The following is a 21,651-nucleotide window of genomic DNA, read 5'->3' as shown; positions in this document are numbered from 1 at the left end:
GAAAAGGAGAGCTCGCGTACGCCGGAACCACAGTTGAGGCGGCAGTATGGACGGCGACAATTCTGATAAGCAGGAGGAGGCCTGGAATCGACGTCGGAACGAGATGAAGAGGAAACGAATCGCCCAGGAAACAGACGAACAGCGCGCCGGACGACTGGCTAAACGCCGCAACATAGCTAGACAACCAGACTAACCTGCACTTGCCATCAAGATTAACCCAAGCTAACCATGCTATGTCTCAGCTTTCGCTACGTATATCCTTGCATAGCCGAGCTAAGCCATTGCCAATTTTTGAATAAACGTTCTTTTGCGTGAGTCGCTTGCTCCCGCACATTTCGGCAGACCTGCTCAAGAAATCCTTACGTGCACAGATCGGTCCACTAATAGAGGGAACATGCGAGCGCACGGCTCATGCTCCGCGCAATGCCACGTACGGTAAAAGGCGAAAACCAAGCGCATGCGCGAAGCGGCGCAGGGGCGGCGCACAGCTCGCGTCGCCTGCTGCCTCTCCATCGCTTCGCCTGCGCGCGGCGCGTGGCCGGACGACCACACGTCTTGAGCCACGGTTGCGATGAACGCGATCTAAAGGAGTACAGTTGGGCTTCACTTGCCAGCCATATGGATGCTAACCCCCGTATTCAGGAATGCCACTTAACGTGAAGCTCATGCTTGACTTGATACAAATGACGCCTGCTGCGAACGCGCTCAAGACACTCACTGCGTTTCTTTCGGCGCGTTCACGACAGGCGTCATTTAAATCAAGTCAAGCAAGGGCTTCAAATTAAGATGCATTTCTGAATACGGGGGGGGGGGGGGGGGGGGGTAAGAGCATGGAAATGATCGAGCTATCCAAACAAGAAACAGAGCAGCCGACATGAAGCGTTGTTCTTCTGAAGGAAGCTTCGCGTTCAGATATGATCGCACGACAGATCGAAACCCGTTCTCTTCGTGGATGCAGCATGGCAATCGACTCAACGAAACGAGTGACAACGCAGTTTTTTTTTTTTTTTTTTTGCGGCGCTGTTGTGCGTGGCCTGTTTCAGAGGTGTCTGGCTACGGCGTGCTCAGTCTGTCGAGTTGCTGGAAGATACGAAACGCCGTGCAAAGCTACCATTGGAGAATGAGGAAACGTGATCACGCATATAGTCATTCGAAAGTATCGCTTTTCCAAAACGATAGTGTGGGAGTGACGCCAATGTGTATAAGTAAATATATACAGAAGAATTTAAAGTTACCGACAGTGTTGCGAATGTGTTTGAATGCTCGCGCAAGACGCAGCACACTGACGTTATTTGGCGATGTCCAAATGTACCGTTCTCCGAAACCTAGTTCTGTCCCTGATTATTCGCATTCTGCGCCACTTCAGTAGAAGTGAGTGTACTTATGGGCTTTCTACGTCTCACAGGTAGCAGTGCATGGAATTATATGTTTCTCCTTGAAGCGAATCGTCTTCACGTGGGTTTGCACGGCAGGGCAGCCACGCGCAAGCAAAGCGAAGGGGCTGTTTGGTAGCAGACGACGAGCCGAGAGTGCCGCCCCTGCGCCGTTTCGCGCATGCGCTTGGCTTTCCTCGCTTCCCGTACATGGCGCTTATACGGAGTATGAGCCAAACGCTGGCGTGTTGCCCTAACAGTGGACCGACCTGTACGTCTAACTCCATAAAAGCAGTAATGAGAGCACACGCATACATATTAGTCCATTGGTCTAAAGCAAATATAATCACTTCTTCTAGGGAGAAAAAGTTCTCGAAGCTACTTTCATACACAACGTAAAGAGCGGCCTAACTGATCGGGACGAATACGACGAGCAAAAGTGTTCACTAAGAACATTAGCGAAGTGCGCGCAACACGGCTTCGTTGAACCGCCAAGCCTAAAGCAGAGGGGAAAAAAGTCGATGATCCGCTAAAAGCAGTCCGCTGTTCGAGGTCAGACTATATGCTGTCTCGGCGCTGGGCCGATCCACGTGCGAGTACAAGGACACGCATATGTGCACAGATAGATGTACTTCCGCTGCCAGCTCTGTCACTCTCTCTTTCTTATCTCCATACGCCAGGCCCTTCTGCTTGATCTGGCAAGCCAATGCGGCTGTGTAAATCCGCGGAGCTCGAACTTTTAGTCGCTGCTTCGCCGTGTCACCGTCGACGACGCTACGTGCTGTCCCACATTTTGCGCGTATCCCATCATCCAAACGCAGACGCGCGTACATGCCCATGTAAGCAAACAAGGCCACAGATGGAAGCGCTAAGGCGGAAAACCATGCTTCATCCATTACCTCACAAATAAAACGAAAGAAGAAGGCGGTCGCTGTCGATAAAGTAAGCAGTAAGCAAATAAGGCACAAATATTAAACGGAACCCTTGGTCGGGAAGTTCCTACGCTAATGCAGATTTGAATAAAAACAAAACTTGTGCGGATCGATCCTGATAGCAAACACATTCCTAATGGAAACGACCTGTGAATAACAAGCAGTTGTCAAGAGCGAAAAGCATTGTGTGCTCGGCCCCACATTGGTTCAAGAAGTTAGCCTGCTCATGTTGAAGAAAAAGCCGTCCCTTCATTTTTCGCTGCTTTTTTACTTACCAGAACGGCGGTCATGGTTATGTGGTTCAGAGTAACCACTTCGCCAATTGTGAACAGAAAAGGGCAGCAGACTTCAGCAATTCATTCTGCCCTGAACTCGTTTACTGCGACAGCAGCATTGTCCCGCAATGGAGACCACCAGTGCAGGGTACAGCAAACTAGACGAAGTCTAGTTAACCTTCCAACCATTTCTTCTTCCTCTCTTTCTTTTCTCCATTACCATGTTGTTTTTGCTGGCCTCTTTTTCCTCACATAACTGCGCTCGCCCACTGCGATGTAATGAATACGAAGCCAGCAGTGATACATGGTTGCTGGGTGGGGGAGGGGGGGGGAGGGGGGGGGGCTAACTTGGACCATGAGTTTGAAAAAGCCTATGCGTTCTTCAGAACAGAAATCGCGTTGAACATCGCACCGTTAGTGCCATGTTCAACGTGTCGCGTCGGGACGCAGGGATGTTGCTAATACATTCACGAGCGTTTGAAGTTCGTGATCGCGAATTGGTTATCTGGTGGTGGGAGACCTAGAAATCGCTCAAGTGAAGAAGCGCTTCATGTGGTTGGACAGCCACTTTTGATGCCATTGGTATATAAATTGAACTAGGTGATGTCGAAATAGTGTATTGGCCACTGGCGCATTGCCTCTGAGGTGCGATTCTACCATGGGATATATTGAAAACTGGTAGTGATCTGAAGGACGACACGCGTATCTTTCTTCTTTAGTGTTTCCGTGAAGCTCAAGAGCGCCGTTGCGTTCTGGTACAAAAGAAGTGTGTGCTGTTTCATGTAATTATTTATTGGCTGTGCTAACGAACATCAAGCGACTCAAACTAGTTCGAACTATCACTTTTCTGCCACTCCGTCGTTGAACCGGAACTGAAGCATTCTCGCTTAATCGCAACGAAAACCGGTCGAGATAGCATTTTGTTTCTACAGTGCGGCGAAAACTGGCGCCTCGGTTTCAGTGAAAGCTTATTCTGCACATCGGCATTCGGAGCGAACCAGGCACTCACCTATGGGTACGATCTGGAAGCGGCAGGGCTCCTTCTGTCGACCGATCTTGTTGGTGGCCCAGCAGAGGAGCGTGCCGTAGTCGGCCTTGTCGCGTGGAACGTACGACGCCACGCTACGGCTGCCCTCGGACACGAAGGTCTGAAGCTCGTGGTTGCGCAGGCTGCCGTTGAACGCCCACTGGAAGCTGACGGCCGACGGGTGCGCGTCCACCTCGCACGACACCTGGAGCATCTCGTGCGCTGCCGCCGGGTACACGACCCGCTGCCGAATGGAGCACACCGGAGAGTCTGCGATGAAAGAAACGCGTCGCTGAGAACAAGCGGACGGGAGATGCAAATGTGTGCACTCGTTGGTGATGGACGATAAAAGGGATTGCACAGATCGATGGCGTATTGAGTACACGGTAGTAGTATGACGGACGATGCAGAGGCACGCAGGCCTTGTGCGTAAGGGCACGGGCGCAGCGTATTGCGTGCCTTGGATCAATGTTGCGTCCTATTGCAGGTTTGGTGGGAATTCGCGCTTAATAAGAAAGAAGGAAATGATAAAAGCGCGGCATGACAGCTTGCATGAGGCGCATAGGTCAGTATTTCTTAGCCGTATCCCGCAATCATCTTCGTGGTCACTGCTCGCCAAAAAGCTCCTTTGGAGAGATCTTCTAGTAGGCTTTCTACATTTGCAGTTTCACTAATCCGATCTCATCGGTCATTGGCTGTGTTTCTTTTTTCTAAATAGGAAAGAAAACGCGAGTAAGGTAATGGGAGACTGCACTTACACTGTACTTTTAGGTGGAGCTCGTTGCTGACCGACTCGCCCTCGGTGTTAATGGCGACGCAGGTGTAGCGACCAGCGTTCAGACGCTGGATGGCCTGGAACACGAGGGACTGGTTGCTCGTGATCACCTTGGCCGCCGGGTCCGAGTGAACATCCTGGCTGCCTTCGAAGCGCCACACCACTTCGCTTACGCGCGGATTGGCATCGATGCTGCACTCCAGATACACGTCCTGCCCTTCGAAGATCTCCTCCAGCCTCAGTCGCTTGCCCAGCTGAAGCGTCACCAGTGGTTTGTCTGAAACGGCCAAACAGAAACAGACTGAGGGAGAGAAACACTGTTTGATGGAGGCCAGTGATATTCGCCCGGCCATGCGGTCTATAGTGGCTTACTTCAGATGACGGAAGGGGCATATGCAATAACGTATTCATACTTGTACACAGGCACATAACATACAGAGGCAGAGAAACAGTGGCAAGTAAATAAAGTTTATTTCCTTAGTGACTGGTGTTTACTTGTATCAACAGCTGCGCGTGCGTGTATGTTTTTAGTCTCTCTTCCCTATATTTTCTCCTTATTTCTCTACTATTCTAAGCCCATCCTTTGGCCTAGTAAACTGGATTTCCTAATTTGGTTTGCTTTCCTGGCGTTTTCCTTTTTTTTACTCTTGCTCTTTCTTGTGACAAAAACACGCATACTGAAGTTATTTCTCAAGAAAATGGGCATGACTGCCGTGGTTCTACGGTAATTTACACGGCCACCCAGTATGCATGCAAGTTCATCCGAAAAAAAAAAAAGAAAACACTGCGTGTGGTTTCGTTTTCAACACATAATTTATCAATATGGAAGCCGACACATTGCTAAGTGCGTGCCGCTATACGATGTCGGGCTACCCGCAATGACACCGTAAGTGGTCAGCAGGTAAGTCTAACAGACCAGCCAGAATGCTCGGGCGCAGTGGTGCGAAATGCGGGCTATATTAAACGATTAAACAAAACGTAACGCAGTTTGTACTCACAGTGAACGTCAAGGCTGTAAGACGCTTCGATGAAACTTCCTACAATGTTCGGGTTTTCGGCGACGCACCGAAGTCGCTTGCCATTATCCTCTCTAGTAGGGGTGTAGGTGACCACTGAGAAGACGCGATTTCCTATGGGCATCATCTGCGTGTTACATAAGAACAAAGCAAGTGTTACAACCCTGAGTACAATGCACAATTGGTAGAACACGTACGGACCATGATTTCAACATCACATACCAGACATTGTAAAAGGAACGCTCTAATCATTTTTCTTTCGTTATTGCTCCTGCAACACTATGAAAACTTGCATTGAACCTAGTCGAAGTCTGTGCCAAAATATTATTCAGGAGCTGCGAATTCGTGAATTTGTTAGCTTGAAAGAATCTCAGCTCGAATAACTTGAGTTCGGGATGACTTATACAAGGGAGTTTTAAAAGATGCTAGTTTGTGGGCCTAAGTGAGTTTCAAAACTGAAGTATACCTTGATCCGGTGATTCCAGGACTAAATAAACCTGTTAGTGCACAATGGAAGTAGCCAAAGGAATTCACCAGCCCTTGATAGTGAGTGAATGGATTGACTTTCTGTCCACGTGAGTTATTGGCCTTGCACGGTCACTTTCAGCGATAATGAGTGTGTAAGTCTATTATTCTGCGACAACAAAAATACTGACGTGAACTCGAGTTTGGGCCAATCTGTCAGTCTGTGCCAACGTGACCGGGCTCAATTCGAGCTCCATATTAGGCCTAATTTAACGGCGGGGCTAAATTTGAGTAAGTCCTACGCGTACTTGTAATTTATTCGAGCCTGTGGGCTAACCTTTACCTTTGAAAAGGTATAGACAGTGGTAACGTCAAAAAGAAGAGAATGACGTGATACAGAGAAAGCAAACAACTCCTCAACGGACCTTCACGTGGTCGGCGGATATCTTGGCCTTCCCGCGCCACCAGGTAATCACGGGTGGTGGTCGGGATCCTGCCGCCTCGCACTCAATTTCCGCCGGGAGTCCTGCCGCCAGTGGACGCTGCTTGGACCGGATGCGCACCATGGATGGTTTCACTGTCAAAAAAGGGAAGTATTGAGGAAGCGCACAGTGAAGAACCGCACTTATGGGACACAAGTTTGCGGATAAAGCCTGGTGAATATTGTGAACAAAAGTAGGGCGAAGTACAGATAGAATGAAGTGTATCGGGCCACCTGTGCTCTTGACGTATCGCTAAGAGTATTCTTTCGAAGAGAAGTACGCCGTTTTCCAACCTGGTGCTTGCTTCCAACATCAAAAAATGTCTCGTCGTACTCCTTTAATTTGCCAGTATAACTTCTCATGCTTCACGACATCTGTTGAAGCGAGGATTTTGGGAACATAGTGTATTCGCCTCTCATAACAGCGTGGAATCCATAAAAGGGTAGGGGAGACACTGATTTCGACTGAATATTGCACGAAGCGAATGAAAAAAATGAATGGGAATGCGGCAAACAATAAAAATAAAAGAGCGTAGGCATGAAGACAGACTATATCGGGTGATATATTTTAACGAAAATAGTTATTTATAATAGAATTTAAGCCATGTAATTATGCTTTCTTCGCTGTTTGTTCTTTCAACACGGTGGACACTAGATGGTCGACTAGCCGTCGCAGTCCGTTCACTAATTACCAAATATTCATTAATGAATGTTCTTAAGTTAGTGGTGTTGTTAGCCAGCATTGCAATGGTAGCATTCGAGAGGGACGCCGCACGAGACAAATGCAATTTACACGACTTTAAAAACACCATCTGTTTTTGAGAAGTGGGTGCGCAAACAGCGCTGGAAGCACGGCCCAACGCAGAGCAGAGCCTGCAGTGACTTCCTGAGATGTCCAAATCGTTGTCATGCGTTTGTACCGTATGCGAGGGTGGTTCGCTGACGTATGATCTTCGGTAGATAAAGTGATAAAAGAGGCACTCACAGATGGTTCCTCAGGTTCCACGAAGACGCGCAGTAAAAAATTTTCCCTCCGCTTTTCATCCAACGTGGACTTTCGTGAATTGCCATGGGATGCTCATATTCGACGAAACATGGGCCTAGCACTGCGGGCGAGTAATCTACTTGTACTTCATTCGCGTTGTCTTCGCCAAAGCGCCGACTAGATGTTTGCCTCTAGGACAAGGTGTAGGACCAGATTTTTGTGTCTAGTACTAAGAAATCTGGCGCTATGAAAGCGCGACCCTGTCTTAGTGTAGAAATTGAAGCGAGTGAGATGACCACAATAATGTCGTTGTCCATCGGGCAATTTGAACATCGCGAATAATAAAGCAAAGAACAGAAGAAGATGAAAGCAAATAACGGTCGCATTCTTGACGGAGGAGCGGCGCATCACACACAGCCTTTGTGCTTGTGACGTCGAGGCCGTCGACGTCCGACAGTGCGACGGACGGATGGAAAGCGCGTAAATTACCCTAAACCGCATTGAATACTACCGAACATTCTCTCGGCAATAATATCCACCCTAGCGTCTGTCTGCGCACACCTCACATCAGTGGGACAATTTGTTCACCTCCACGCCGCGCACGCTGAAGGCTCATTTCAAAAGATACTGCGGAAAGCGAGAGCTCAGTTCATGCTGCTCTCGAGGGCATGAGAACGCGCGTCAAGGCAGTCCGTATTTATACCAAAGGTTCATGGAGGCTGAATTCGTCAGTTCTGCTTATAGGTTCCAGTCATGCGGGGCTGCACCTTACCTGCTCTTGTGAGGCCCTGCACAAATGATACCGTAACCAGCACTTTTCAATTTGTCTGCTGTTATGTTTCAAGGGACCCAATATGGCCACGGTTCATACCCGCTGAGCTGTGGCCATGCCTAACACTAGGAAGATGCATGTTATCTCGCCGTCCCCGACAGAGGAGCCCTGCGGGCGCGTCGCCGAAATCAGATTTTCCTGAGGACGGCGACGATGTCCCTCAGTCTATGTTTGCCGAAAACAAAAGAATGAAAACTACATATATGCTTGCGCCCAGTATCGTCGACAAACGTACTAGCGACGTGGTAAATTTCTGCCTAGAATATAAAATTTAAGCGTGCAGTCGCTTCTGAAGCGCCCGTATCTAAAGGAAACGGCTCGGCCATCGTTAAAGAAGCTGCGCTTGGGCGAAAGGTACGGGTGCCACGGTAATGAGACTTTTGTGCCAGGACTTCATTCAACTTCTCTGTACGCTTCAGTTACGGCTGAGCTAATGAGAGGTCCAGCTGGTCCTCCGAAAGCACACCGTCTGTGCACGACGACGCTTCCCTTCCTTTAATTATTCACGCGCGCCTGCAGTCAACTTTTCCCTTGCGCTTCAATCTAATTGACTCCCTGTGCAAACGACGCGCAATGTATCACTGAGTCAATGACACATGACCGCCGTCTCCCTTTTGTTCGCCGCAACATCGCCTGCGAGTCATTCAATTCGCCCGCTTTCTGCCACGCCCCTCCTAACGCCCCCCTCCCCGGAGACCCCGCATTTGTCCCCTCAGTATACAAACCAAAACGTCTGAGTCATTCCGTACAACAGTGGCCTCACGCAAGTCACACAGCCCTCCCCTTCCTGATCCGAAACTCCTGTCGAGGGACTGACGGCGGCTGCGTTGCAAATTCGACGCCATGTGACTTCACCATCTCGTGCGGTCACGAACGCAGGCACGCGCCAGGCATGGGAGGTCATACGGGTGCGTGCTTAATCACGAGGCACTCGAATCCATGCGCCCGGCCACATGCACCGGTCGTGCTGCCAGGACATCACGCCACATCTTCCCCTGATGCAACGCGACTACCTGACACAAGCGTCCGTCATCTAGACAAGCCAAAGATAAAAACTGAAGAAGGCTCGTTGATAGATGGGAAAGGGGATGGGCTGTGCCAACCGAAATCGCCACGGTACCATAACACGAAGCCCTTATGCGGTGTGGTACCCCTACAGCCACTAGATGATAAGAATGATTTCGCCTGCCTCTTCGCGTATCGCCACAGGGACCTCGTGCCGCAAGTTAGTTTGCTTGATAGTTGAAGTGGTGTACAAATCATAGACAAGGACTTGAGTTTAGGCGTCACAAAGGCCGCGAGAATGGAATAAAAACAACAATGAATTGGGCGAACTCCACGCGTAAGCTCTAGTGTATTACAAGGCCCAAGGCGAAACAAACAGCAAATAAGGCGAAACCTGTACGTTTAATAGTATAAGAACAAGAGTTTGTTGCTCCATTTGCGTTAGATGATAACGGAGTTTGTGAGCTTGAGGAACTGTGTAGCGGGATGCACCAGCATCCGTTACTGACCTAGCCTCTCTTCCACTAATGCGCATTGAGAAACTCAGTGACGAGTGGCTTGTGCTTACGCATGTAGGTATGTATATGTAGGAGACCTTGACGGTAATTTTTGACATCGCCCATATTCGACTGTTCCAGAGGCACGAATTAACAGCTGATCGCTCCACTACTCTAGAGTCGAATCCACACAATGTGCGTTACTATTTCTTGTTTTTTTTTCGTTTCTTTCTTTTTATATGTCACTGTCCACAGTAGTGCAGCCCAGGGGGCGGGATGGCTCCCGGGAAGAAAAAAATTAAATAAGAACATGCAACTAAAGAAGTGCCATGCAGAGTAAACAACGAACAAAGGGGATCGCCCACAACAGAAACGGAATGGGGGTCTATCCGCTTTAAATACGTAAAGCCATGGGCGACAACGTTCAGTCGCACACAGCGATTGCAGCTGTCGCGCCCATTCATTTCGGCACGTTGTGAAAATGATCAAGTAAAGTCTACGCAACATCAACAGCAGTGACGCAAGAACCTCGGCTATGCGCAAAGAAAACACTACAGGCGCAGCGCGCTTTCCTGCACGTTCATTTGTTGTTGCTCCTCAGGGTGTGTATAGGCAAAAAACTCTTGCGCTAGAATTGTTTCTTAAGAGAAAATTGTAGCCAGTCCCGATGCTGGACATAACAGTAGCAATGACGGATCACCAGTGGTAAACAGCACTTACGAAATAAATCTGCCTTTATGAGTCTGGGGCCATGTCAACAGTGTGCACGCGTTGTTACGAACTCTTCCGAGGTTAAATAAGATGGCTTTTCCGACGAAGCGTCTGGTCCCGAAACTCAAAGTAGACTCCGTCAGTACGATGTACGCTCACTCGTATTTCGATTCCACACGGAGATGTCAGTTTTAATGACAACACCAAATCTGTACTGCGAGAGAGACGTCGAATCTAGCGGTACGGGGGTAGGCAAGCTCTACATGTTTAAAAACTGAAATTTCCTGCAGTGGCCACTATACGCCGGTTATATGCATGCTAGACCCATGTTCGGTTCATTATGCGAGCTCATCACGCTATGATAAGCTTAAGTTGAGCGCCAGAGAAAGAACAGAGAAAAGCGCTTAGTGCGGCCATGGCTATGCGTGGTAAGAAAGGGCAGATTCAGCATTATTTATTTATTTATTTATTTATTTATTCATTTATTTATTTATTTAGATCCTATGGCCCAAGCGTTTCTTGAAGATGAGGGGAATCCAATTAAAACAACAAAAAAGTTTTAAAAAGCACCGTTGAAAAGCAACGCCTTTAGATTATGCATAGCAAACTCTTTTATGTAATGACTATCGGGAAAAAATGTATCTCTGAATTAATAATTGTGAGAAAACCACGGAGCTAACGAATGCAGCTTCTGGAACGTACTAAGTAATTCCGTCGGTGCCACATACGAAATGACATGAAATGCAAGAAGTTCTAGGCTTCACCGCTTTATCTGTTTAATGGCTTCAGCCGAAACAGTCGCCGCCTTCTTTGCGATTACCAACTCCCTTCGCAAAATAGAAAAAGAAAAGAAAGAACCGTACCTCCAGTGGTAACTCACGAAGTATTGTTTAAAACGGCATCATAATAAATATTTTGTAATGAACATGTCGCTTTTCGAGATATAAAAATGTGTGATTTCTCAAGAAAAAAAAAATCGGGAAAAGAAACGCACTTTTGCTTCATGGTGTTTACGACCAACATTACCGGTGGGGGCGGTTATAGTGCTATTCTAAAAGCACTTCGTCTCTGTGACGTAGCACTACTCTCTTTAATACGACCTGCAGTACAAAGACCACGTGTGGTCTGAAATAATCGGGGTCAAAGTTGGGACACCGAGTTAGGCCGTTAAGTCCAGTTCAATGTTTTATGCCATCAACAAATGAAAACTAGCTCCAAGGAAAGTAATTAAGCAGTTCATTTTAGTGTACTTAGCCTTGCTGTTTCTCTGTTAGTTCGAATGTGCAGAAGGTTTACTCGTAGTAAACTAAATGAGTATAGGTATAGGTGTCATTATTCGGGAGACAAATTGGTAGGGAGTTAGTGAATGAATAGAGGAGCTCGTAAGGTCAGTGGTTTATTTCACGTAACGAAATGAAAACAGTAAACATAAGCGACATTATTGAAACATGGAACGATTAAAGACTGTAAATTGTCAACCAGAAAGACAATGTTTGTTATGTAGGAGTATTCGACAAAATGCAGCATTTCAAATTAGGAGTCAACTCACGGGCGTCATTGGAGAAATCCTATATCACGCAGGAAAAGCTTGCTTCGTAACAATGAGGTAAATATCAACCCCAAATTTTCAAGTGGAGTGCGTGCATCCTTTCGACGCCATGGCAGGAAAAAAAATTGTTTACAAGAAACATTGCCTGATGCGGGGATTTATGGAAGTAATATTGATATTATCAACAACAAATTACAAAACGCTAGCCTTTGATGAATACAACAGGAGGCCTCACATAAAATCAGATCATTATGGCCTCCCACTTTGTTGAATAAGCAATCGACAAAGCGAAGAACAAAGAACTTCGGAACAATGGAGAGTACGCATCTTGTTCTGCTTCAGTAAACAAGGCTACTGCAACAAATTACTCAACAATCACGAATTGCTGTTGCGAAAATGAGGCTATATGTTTCGTGCATCAAATTTAATAATTATACTCGCATTTAGTAAGCACCTTCTGCTGTTTCGAACTAATCCATGAATGCCGTTAGCCATGCGCATGATTAATAGTAAGCGCTGCAGATGCCCTCGCAATAACAAACGCTACAATGAAGCTCTCTTTTACCCGGACTCGGTATCGCTGACTTGAACATAAAAAAAAAAAACTAGTAAACCGCTAAAATCCTCCACTGAGAGGTAGTTTTCACCTTGATCGAAAGTCGGCCGTGTGCTTGTGTGTGCGCGTGCGTGCTTTAATATTAACTTATCAATATTCAACCACATAGTTAATTTCACATTTCCACTTAGTTGTGACGGTAAAATAACCAAGCTTCCATTGAGCGACTATTTGTTATCAATGACAATACGGTGCAGAGCGATGTACGGCGTGATAATACACCTACTACAACACCTTGGCGAGTTTTCTTACATTAGTTGTATCGAGTTTCACTATCGGATGACCGCAGGAGATAAAGTGTGTGGAGGAGCCAAAGCGGCCAAGTTTGCTCTCTTCATGGACCGTTAAATCTCGTCAGACAACGCCCGAGCGGCAAAACTTTGAAACGCTCGGGGAAATCCGCTAGCGGAAGCGGAAGCGAATCCGAGCAAGAGCAGAAACCCAACTCGTTGCCGCGTACATACCATGCACGGACTAAGGAGCACGCAAACAAATTATCGCGACGCCAGTCGCGCGGAGTGTGGAAAGACGAGGAGAGGAAAAAACGGCAAGGACGGGGTTTCCGCCGTCACATACTTGATTTAATTTATGGCAGAAACTTCGCGCTTCAACAAGATGGCAGGCGAGCAGACTGGCAACGCTGATTGGAGAGCTTCAACGAGTACAGTTAGTGACGGTGCTCAAAGTTAGTGGGAAAACTGGACTACTGACAGGCCACTGTGATCCCGAGCACCTCTTCCGGCGTTTCCTTAACTTCCCCATTTCTTTCTTTTTTTCCTTTTTGGCTTATTCTTCTCACCGCGAAGCACGCTTTCAAGAAGTTTGGGTTTCAGGGAAACTGAAGTAATTAGCTAATTGGAAGGGTACCGTAGTCGATTTGCTGAAGCCCTGTCGCTCTTGGTTTGGAAAAACGGGGCTGATAATAAGTAGCTAGCGCTTTGCCAAAGCGGCGTGCTTACATTATCACAATATGTGGTAAGAAAATGTGGCAACATTTTACGGCATTCGGTCAAAGCCTATTTGTTGTTTCCTACGCAAGCAAAATTGTACAGTCAAACAAGGAACGCAACCACGTTCGAGCTTTACAAGGAATCTGACATATTGGGGTTGTAAGTGAGAACATATGTTTATGTTGTCTTTTACGGCATTTTTATCAATTGTCTATAAACATTCGTTATTGCGTTATACTAATATCTGGTATGAAGTATAGCTGTCGTATGTTTAAAGTTGGCTCCTTAGCAGCAAATGGTTGGATAGAGATCTGGTAGATATGATAGAAGCTCGACAACGTTTTCTACCAGATGCGCTGGAAACAGGGCATCACATCATCTTTCCGTGACTTGCAGCTCTCTGTGGCGAAACGAATTTACTGACAAGGCTGTGTGGACTGCACCACAAAGACACCGAGACGCTTCCAATACTTTTGGCGACGATGGACGCTGCCAGGAGATTTCGTCTGTTTGCCAGCAAAAAGACGCCAATTTTCTGGAGCTCACGCAGTCTCTCCAATTGCCGGCTGCGTAAGATGGACCCTTCGCTACGGCTAAAAGTGCCGTTTAGTCATTGCCGCTGCGAAGTAACGTTGCTGTACCCCTTGTGGCTTAGAGTGGCGTTTACTAACACTTACTTTTACTGTATTGGGATGAGCAATAGCTTGACGCGGGACTACTGTAGGTGTGAGGAAACAATAGTCTGTCCTCGCTACGACGTACAACGCCTCTCTCTCCGGATAACTCCAAAACCGGTTGGACTCGAGACCCCATTTTCCGATTCAGTGATAATCCTACCGTGGCTACATCCATTGATAGGGCGAAACGCTATTGATGCATTGTGTAGTTCTCGAAGTGCACCAGCCTCAGCGACTGTTTAGAGCCCTCCTGTTAATCCTCCCGCGTGAACACCGTGCTCAGTCTTTCCCACTGTCTGTTTTTTTCTTTCTGTTACCCCCCGAGCAGGGTAGCAAACCGGACGCTAGTCTGGCTGACCCCCCTGCGTTTTCTCTGGTTTTCTCCTCCTTTTTCTCTCTGACCTTTAGAGTGGGCTTCACGGCAGTAATGGTGTAAGGCAGGTGAAACAAGCTTTACAGCGCAGGCTTCAACTAGGACATGTTGCGGCTTGATAGTACAGGGAAAAGGGGGGGAGGCAAAACGAGAAAGCGAGAGAGTATATCGTAGATGTTTCGAAAGTATATCGCCAGAGATGTTTTCGAATAAGACATAAAAGGCACGTAAGCGCGCGCGGGCATGTGCTTATACGCACGAGGATATATGAGAAAGCTATAGCGTGGCACTGCAAATTATGGTACCTTAAAAGTGGACAGGCCACCACTGTTGGTGTCGATGGCCTCTGTTGCGACCTAGTTCGAACGGACAACTACAGGCCACGCCTTGAACTCGCACTGTCGTGTCAGACAAGGCAGGCTAGGAAAGGAGCGGATAGGCGGCGCCAACGTTGAGCGGCCCTTGCGCGAAGTAAGTGGAGCGAAGGGGCGCTAGAAGACGACTGCGACACTCGTTATCTCAGCCGAGATTTCAATACTTAGTTCACACAATTTCAGCAAGATATAAAGAAGCACAAGAAAAGTTCAATCACTTTCTCGCGAGACAGCTGGCTCGGAGAATAAGAACAAAGGAAAAAAAAAGCACGCTGATGAAAGCAAGGTTATACCTTACAGAGTACATAGCATGACGGTGGACCGCACACCTTTGACTTCCTGCAAGTCGGTTGAGAACATTAGCCTGACCTGCCGTGGCAGCCCATTGGATATGACACTGCGCTGCTGAGCTTGAAGCCGCGGGTTTGATCCTGGTCACGGCGGCCTCATTTCGACGGAGCGAAATACAATCAAAACGTTCGTGAACTTAGATTTAGGCGCCAGTTAAAGAATCTAGTTGGTAAGAATTAACTGTGTTGTGTGTCTTGTGTTGAATAGCAGTGTTGTTGTATGGCAGTTTTCTTTTGTTTTCTATATTTCTTTCCTATTTTTTTCTTTTTTTCCTGTTTTCTCCACGCTCATGTGTATTTTTACAATCCACTTCCTGTTTGGGCCTGCGCAAAGGCCTACAGTATAGTTAAATAAATAAAATAAATAAAACTGGAAGTCCCGCTCTACGGCGTGCCTTCTAATCCGATCATCGTTTTTGGCCCGCGAAGTACCAGAATTTCATTTTACAGATTAGTTTCTCAAATTTACCTTTCCGCATTGAGCCGAGCACAGAACACAAAACAACGTTTATCGTTTGCTCAAACACACTTAGATGCACACACACATACACACACACGCACATACAAAACTGCTTGAAAAGCCAACGTCTTTAAGCAACGCATGCATAGCAACCAAAGCGCGAAGAGGTTGATACGCGCTATGATCATGCTTCCGCGATATGTTGCGCTTGAAACTCTACCGACGGTTGCAATGCACACGAACACGTATGCCGGAGGCCAATTCACTGCCCATTCAAACATACGAGAGGAAGAGGGCAAGGCTGCTAGGTTAATGTAAACGTCCGCAAGTAACACGCATCTGAATTCAGAAAATGTTTGCACGTGCCTATATTTACCTGTATTTTTCTTGCACCTATACAGTACACTCAGCATGTGCGTGTTTGTAAGCGCCCGTTTGTCGTATACATTCCTTTATGGCACCGGGTTTGACACCTGGTTGAGTTTGCAGAAAGCACCACGTTTGCGTGGTACTCCCTGGAAACTTTTGACACACACACATAAGAAACTATAGAGCATCTACTGTGCTACTTCCCATCTTTTGAAAATGAAAGGCATGACCTCTGCACAGCTCCCAGTCAGCTAGATAGAAAGCCGTTCACCTTGAACAAGATCTTCGGACTATGGCCTCGCATATCGCAGCTCCAAAAGGCCACAAAAGCGCTGTTGCGATATTTGAAAGCTACCGAATTGAGTCAGCGTCTGTGATCCGGACTGAGTGTACGAATGATATCCCCAGTGGACTTTCTCTCCTTCTTTTAATCTTTCCGTCCCCCTTTCTCTTTCCCCAGTGTAGGGTAGCCAACCAGGCTAAGTCTTGGTTAACCTCCCTACCTTTCATTTATCATTTGCTCTCTCTCTCTCTCACACACACACGAAGGCGCACCAGGGCGGAATTATTGACTGCATTGATTTTGTTCTCCTGAAGAGGTAAGGTGTGATTTGGCAGAATATACGAGTCATGCTACAATACAGCTTGTGCTATATTCGCCCTTCGACAGCACCGGACTAATTACGTTTGTACTAAGTAAGCCTGTATATATTCATCTTTTTTTAAAGTTTATTCCTCCTCCTATGGATCGTCTTACTACTTGGTTTGTATTTACCCTGTCATGGTATTTTGCCTATCGTTCTGCATCTATTGAACGTTGCGCTCTCTTTACTAGCTTTTCGTTTTTCGTCTCGTTTCGGTTTGTCTTTTTTACCTTTATTCAGTGAACCTTTTCCACCTTTTATTTGTGTGACGCACCTTGCGGGGTACGGTCCTTTGTCGTATTTTTTACCTGGCGCACTCGAAGCCGGTATGGTCCCCAATATCTCGGCGACCATTCTAGGTGCTCCTTCGGCCAAACTTCGACCCTTGAGATAGGGTATAAATTTCGGCACGTGGACAGAAGAAAGTACGTTACCCTGCCCTCCGCGTCGTCATTTTCGCATACGCTCCCCACCGCGCCCAAACTACTCCTTCTTCGACCTCCAGCGCACCCAAACACATTCTCCCTTCCCTTCGGGTCTCGGCCCAGCTAGCTCCCTCCCACCGAATCTGACCCTCGGTCATACTCTCCGGTCGTTCGCTACATAACACTGCGTGCAGTTTTCACACCTCCGCTCACGCACGCTCTATGCCACTGCCGGGTCACCGGTATTTTTATCCCCGTCCATGCACGGGCACTTGCCCAGCCCGGCTACACAGCCCCAAGCGTGGGCTTCCTTTCGTCTCGCGTTCCCCGAAATTGCGAGGGGCCGGAAGCATAACGGCATGCGCGCTTTCACGCATAATGAAACTGTGGCCCGGCCCGGCAGTCCGCCTCCACACTCGTATGGCAGTGGCGCGAAGGATTCAAGAAAAACGCAAATACGACGAACGAAAAGGACAGCGAAAGCAAGAAAAAAAAATAGGAGTGAGGGAGACGGGTGAATGTGAACATTAACAACAAAAAGTGCCCTGCACGCGCGCCCCCTTTTCTTCAGCCTTCCTGCAGCGTTTCTTTCTTTCTTTCTTTCGTACTTTTGTTTTCTGGACTGACGCGTAAGCGGTGATTACGTTCGCTTCCTTCGGTGGGTGTGCTCGAAGCTGCCGGACCTACCGGCGGGGCATGGCGGCGCGGGCAAGAAATTGCGGAATCGATCGCGTACGGCTGTCGTTGTCGTCACCGGAGTTAGAGGAGGGTGCACCACACTGTGTCGTGCAAACGTGTCAACGCAAGTTGTCGAGGCGGTGCGCGGATGGCGTTGACCAAAGCCGTTCGCTAGAAAGAAGCAGTGACGCACGCTTGCTTCGGGCATTACCAGTGTACTTCTTTCTGGTCCAAATGTTACACGGTATCCCGCTCGGCTGTAACGCGCGTAATGTGTGTTGATATGGCAACGACCAAGACGGCGTCACGCTCAGATATGTTGGCCGCGCCGTTGACACCTCAACTGACTGAATCCTTTTATGGTGCCACACACCATGGAAGACATTTAAAGACAGGCTGTACCTTTTAATGCGGGCGCAACTGATAAACTTATCTCTTACAAAAACGTATTGGTTTAACTTGAACTTAAGAATGCTCAGCTCATGTCTTTTACATCGGACTGTATCCGAGGTAGGCTGAAATCACTTATTTGAGTAATTGTGTTTTGGCTGCCGTATATTGCGTCCTACAGCTTGCTCGAGGTTATTATCATAATGCTTCTTGGCAAGATGTCCTTGATGTGGGAGAGGCATTGTCGGAGCTTGGGAGAATTTTGCATGTTGTTCGATAATATACCAAAACGCAGTCGCAGATCTCAGGAATAAATGCTTGTGATATACATCTTTCGTCGTCAGAAGCGTCTGTACCTGGAGTATCAGGGTGGGTATTTAGAATATGAATAAGGGGATTCGGTTCGTGTCTGGCTTCGTGAGCTTTCCTATGGACAACGTCGCTTGCTTGCAGCTTTCTAAAACCAAGATTACGGGCAGTACATCAGGTAGCTGTAATTTGAGACAAACGTTTAAGGGTAACCCGAATTTCTTTGTAGTATTTTTCCCAGACCAAAAAAAAGCAGAATGAACGATTCATCAATTTGCAGTCTTAAGCAGATCTGTCTTCACTTAGAGGAATCTTTATATTTCTCTACGTTAGAGAAGAGGCAGCCAGGCTAACATTGTGCTAAAATGTGCTCACACCATTCAGAGGCTTGTGGACTTCGTGCCAGATCATAAGATATATATATATATATATATATGTATGTATATATATTATCTTGGTTATATTCTATGTAGCCAATTCCGGTTACCCTTTCCACCAGAACAGGCGATATTGAAAACATCATTTTTTTCATCACCGCAGCATGTAGAAGTGCCGCAATGATCTTTACTGCAAAGCTATCTTAAAGCTTGTTTCCCGCAGCAAGCTAAATAAGAACTGTTTGAACTGGAGCAGTTCGATGAAGCTTTAACTGCAGCTGGCATGTAAGCCTCTAGGACTTTTTCCTCACAGCCTGCTGCGGCACACACGCATAAACCAACGTAAAAACTATGCACTTTAATTTCCTCCGTCATCTTTTCTTTTGTACATTTCTCATCGGCTGTTATATTATCTAGCGCCATCATGTGCGTCCACGTGAAGCTCCCCTTCATGCAGCCCTGCAAGAAAAAAATATAAATAAAACGAGAGACACGAGCCAACGCGACCGCTTCCGGCACACGCCAACAACGTGCGTCTCGGGTCCGTTCTGCTCTAGTCAACAATGGGAAGACAAAAGGCCTCATGGCGCCGAGGTGTTCCGCTGTTGGCGGTCGGGCACAAGGTGAGAGAGGGACTAGGCACGACGGGCGACGCGCTCCTTTCTCTTTTTTTTTTTTTTTCTGCGACCACTGCTGCCAGCGTCGGACAAGCGGCGGCAGACAGCGGTAGCACGGCTTTGAAGCATGCTCCCTCCTCTTGAGCGCCCCCGTGGGAGCGTGCTTGAAAAGGCTGCGCCAAAGTTTCGCTTTTGCGTCTTATTGAGCTGCGACTTAGCCGCACTGCCAATAACGCCGACACGCGCACTCACCGGTGTCGCAAACTTTATGAGGAAGGGCGGACGAAGATGCTTTCGTGCCGGCGGCCGTAATACCGGCATAGTGATTCTCAATGTCTGCCGCTGTCTACACAGGTCTGCGTACACAAACTTTGCATCGGTTATGTTTATTCAAGCGCGGTGACGTTTGCTGGCGCGAGTCGGGCGTGCGACTTAGACGTTGGTTTGACTCGGACAAAAGGCCTAACCGGCTCTATGCGGGTGCAAGGACGGCGCGTCTGTCTCACAAAAGAGGAAACGCGCCCAGGCAGATCCGCGGCTTCCGCCGGCGACTTCACAGTATTGGCAGTTCTGAGAGCCCACCGGTTTTTTTTTCTTTACTACCCAAGTCCTTTCTGTGCGGCAAACTGGTCAAGGCAATTAATTCACAGCGCTTTCCTGGCACTGCGGTTGAATGGAAGCACATTTCTTGTTGAAGGATAAGTGATATAGGTTCTTCAAAGGGTTGCTGGAAGCTTTTTCATAACCGTATGTTGAGCATGATATTGCGAGCGTATACGACGAAAACATTGGAGCAAGGTTTGCTTATAGCAGCACGATTTTGACTGGAGAGGAATGTGGCCCTACTACCTTGAATGCTCAGAATAGTGGCAGTCGTGCAGGGGATGTCACAATGGACGACGGTAATGTTTCTCGCGGCGAAAGCGTGAATTTGTCGACGGCTGAACAACCTGAGGTAAAGAATTCGTGCTCAATAACTGCCGCGAACCTTTGTTGAAAATTGAAGTTGGTTTAGTTAAGTGAGGGAGCTAGTTATGCAGTTTCCGATGACGTCGTGCATAAAGTCTACGCTAGAAAACAACCACTTACAAGTTCCAGCTTCACAATTTCCAGGCTTGGAAACACTACGAAGAACGAAGAAGCGTTACAACGAATAACAACGACGAGGGCAGACAAATGCAGGGCGTATTCCACTACTCTATATTATATGATTACGTCGTCCGCTACTCTCCAAACAATACTAAAGATTCAACAAAACGATGAGGACGATTTTTCAAATGACACTTACAGAAACGACGCGCTTTCATACGTGCTTCTCGCTTCAGAGAATATCACGCCGATATTCGGCTCAAACGCTATGCAGTTCCTTTGCACTATTGAAGCTGGCCAACGTTACCAAAGGTATATCCAGAACGCAGGTGTAGTTTTTACATACAAGGCAGTTTAAGCTCTAAAACAGCATCATTGTAAAAGTGAATTCACACACACAACACACACACGCACACAACACCCACAACACGCATAACACACACAACGAACACACACAACAAACACACACACCCAGACACGCGCGCGCACACGCACGCACGCACACGGCAATATCGAAGGTCAAAGCATAGCGGGAGGCGGTGTGCAAGAAAGGAGAAGTACTGTGCGCATTGCTTCGGGTCCGGGCGAGGAACTAAAGCCGAATCGATGAGCAACCTTCGGGAACAGAGGTGTCTCGTTGCTCGGAACGCAACACTGAGCCGCAATGCTCGAGACACGATTTCTTTTTTCGAGACGTACATTCCCAACAGCGACGTTGAAACGGAAACAAGAGAAGCAGGAGCAGCTGTTGACGCAGCGGCAGAAGAAACAGCGGCAACAGCATGAGAGCATACGCTGCAGTGACCATGGATAACGGCTCAGTGCCATGGAAAGAGGGACTATTGATTGTTAGAGATCGTTCGCTCACCAAAGGAGGCAGGCCTTTCGCCTCCGTGCTGACACACACATCATTTGACGGATTCATGCTGTGGATATAATGTTAAATTGGTTGGGGTCAGTGGTTATCTCGTGATTTTCAAACATTCAAAACCATAGGGCGCTGTTGGTATGTTGGTATTTGGTACGTCGC

The 21,651-nt window shown here is 47.5% G+C and overlaps 1 protein-coding gene across 1 annotated transcript in view; it reads right to left on the bottom strand.

The window, feature by feature from the left end:
* Window positions 1-21,651, bottom strand: part of LOC126542374 (roundabout homolog 3-like) — a 261,562-nt gene that overhangs the window by 15,502 nt on the left and 224,409 nt on the right. The window contains exons 5-8 of the mRNA XM_050189427.3: window positions 6,289-6,440; window positions 5,381-5,525; window positions 4,366-4,659; window positions 3,590-3,877 (exon numbers count right to left, since the gene is read on the bottom strand). Coding sequence (XP_050045384.1) covers window positions 3,590-3,877; window positions 4,366-4,659; window positions 5,381-5,525; window positions 6,289-6,440 — 879 coding nt within the window. The remainder of the gene's footprint in view (window positions 1-3,589; window positions 3,878-4,365; window positions 4,660-5,380; window positions 5,526-6,288; window positions 6,441-21,651) is intronic.

Source organism: Dermacentor andersoni, chromosome 2, assembly GCF_023375885.2.
Source record: "Dermacentor andersoni chromosome 2, qqDerAnde1_hic_scaffold, whole genome shotgun sequence".
Classification (NCBI taxonomy): Eukaryota; Metazoa; Arthropoda; class Arachnida; order Ixodida; family Ixodidae; genus Dermacentor; species Dermacentor andersoni.
Note: the sequence above shows the minus strand (reverse complement) of the source record. Positions and strands in the feature narration are given on the sequence as shown.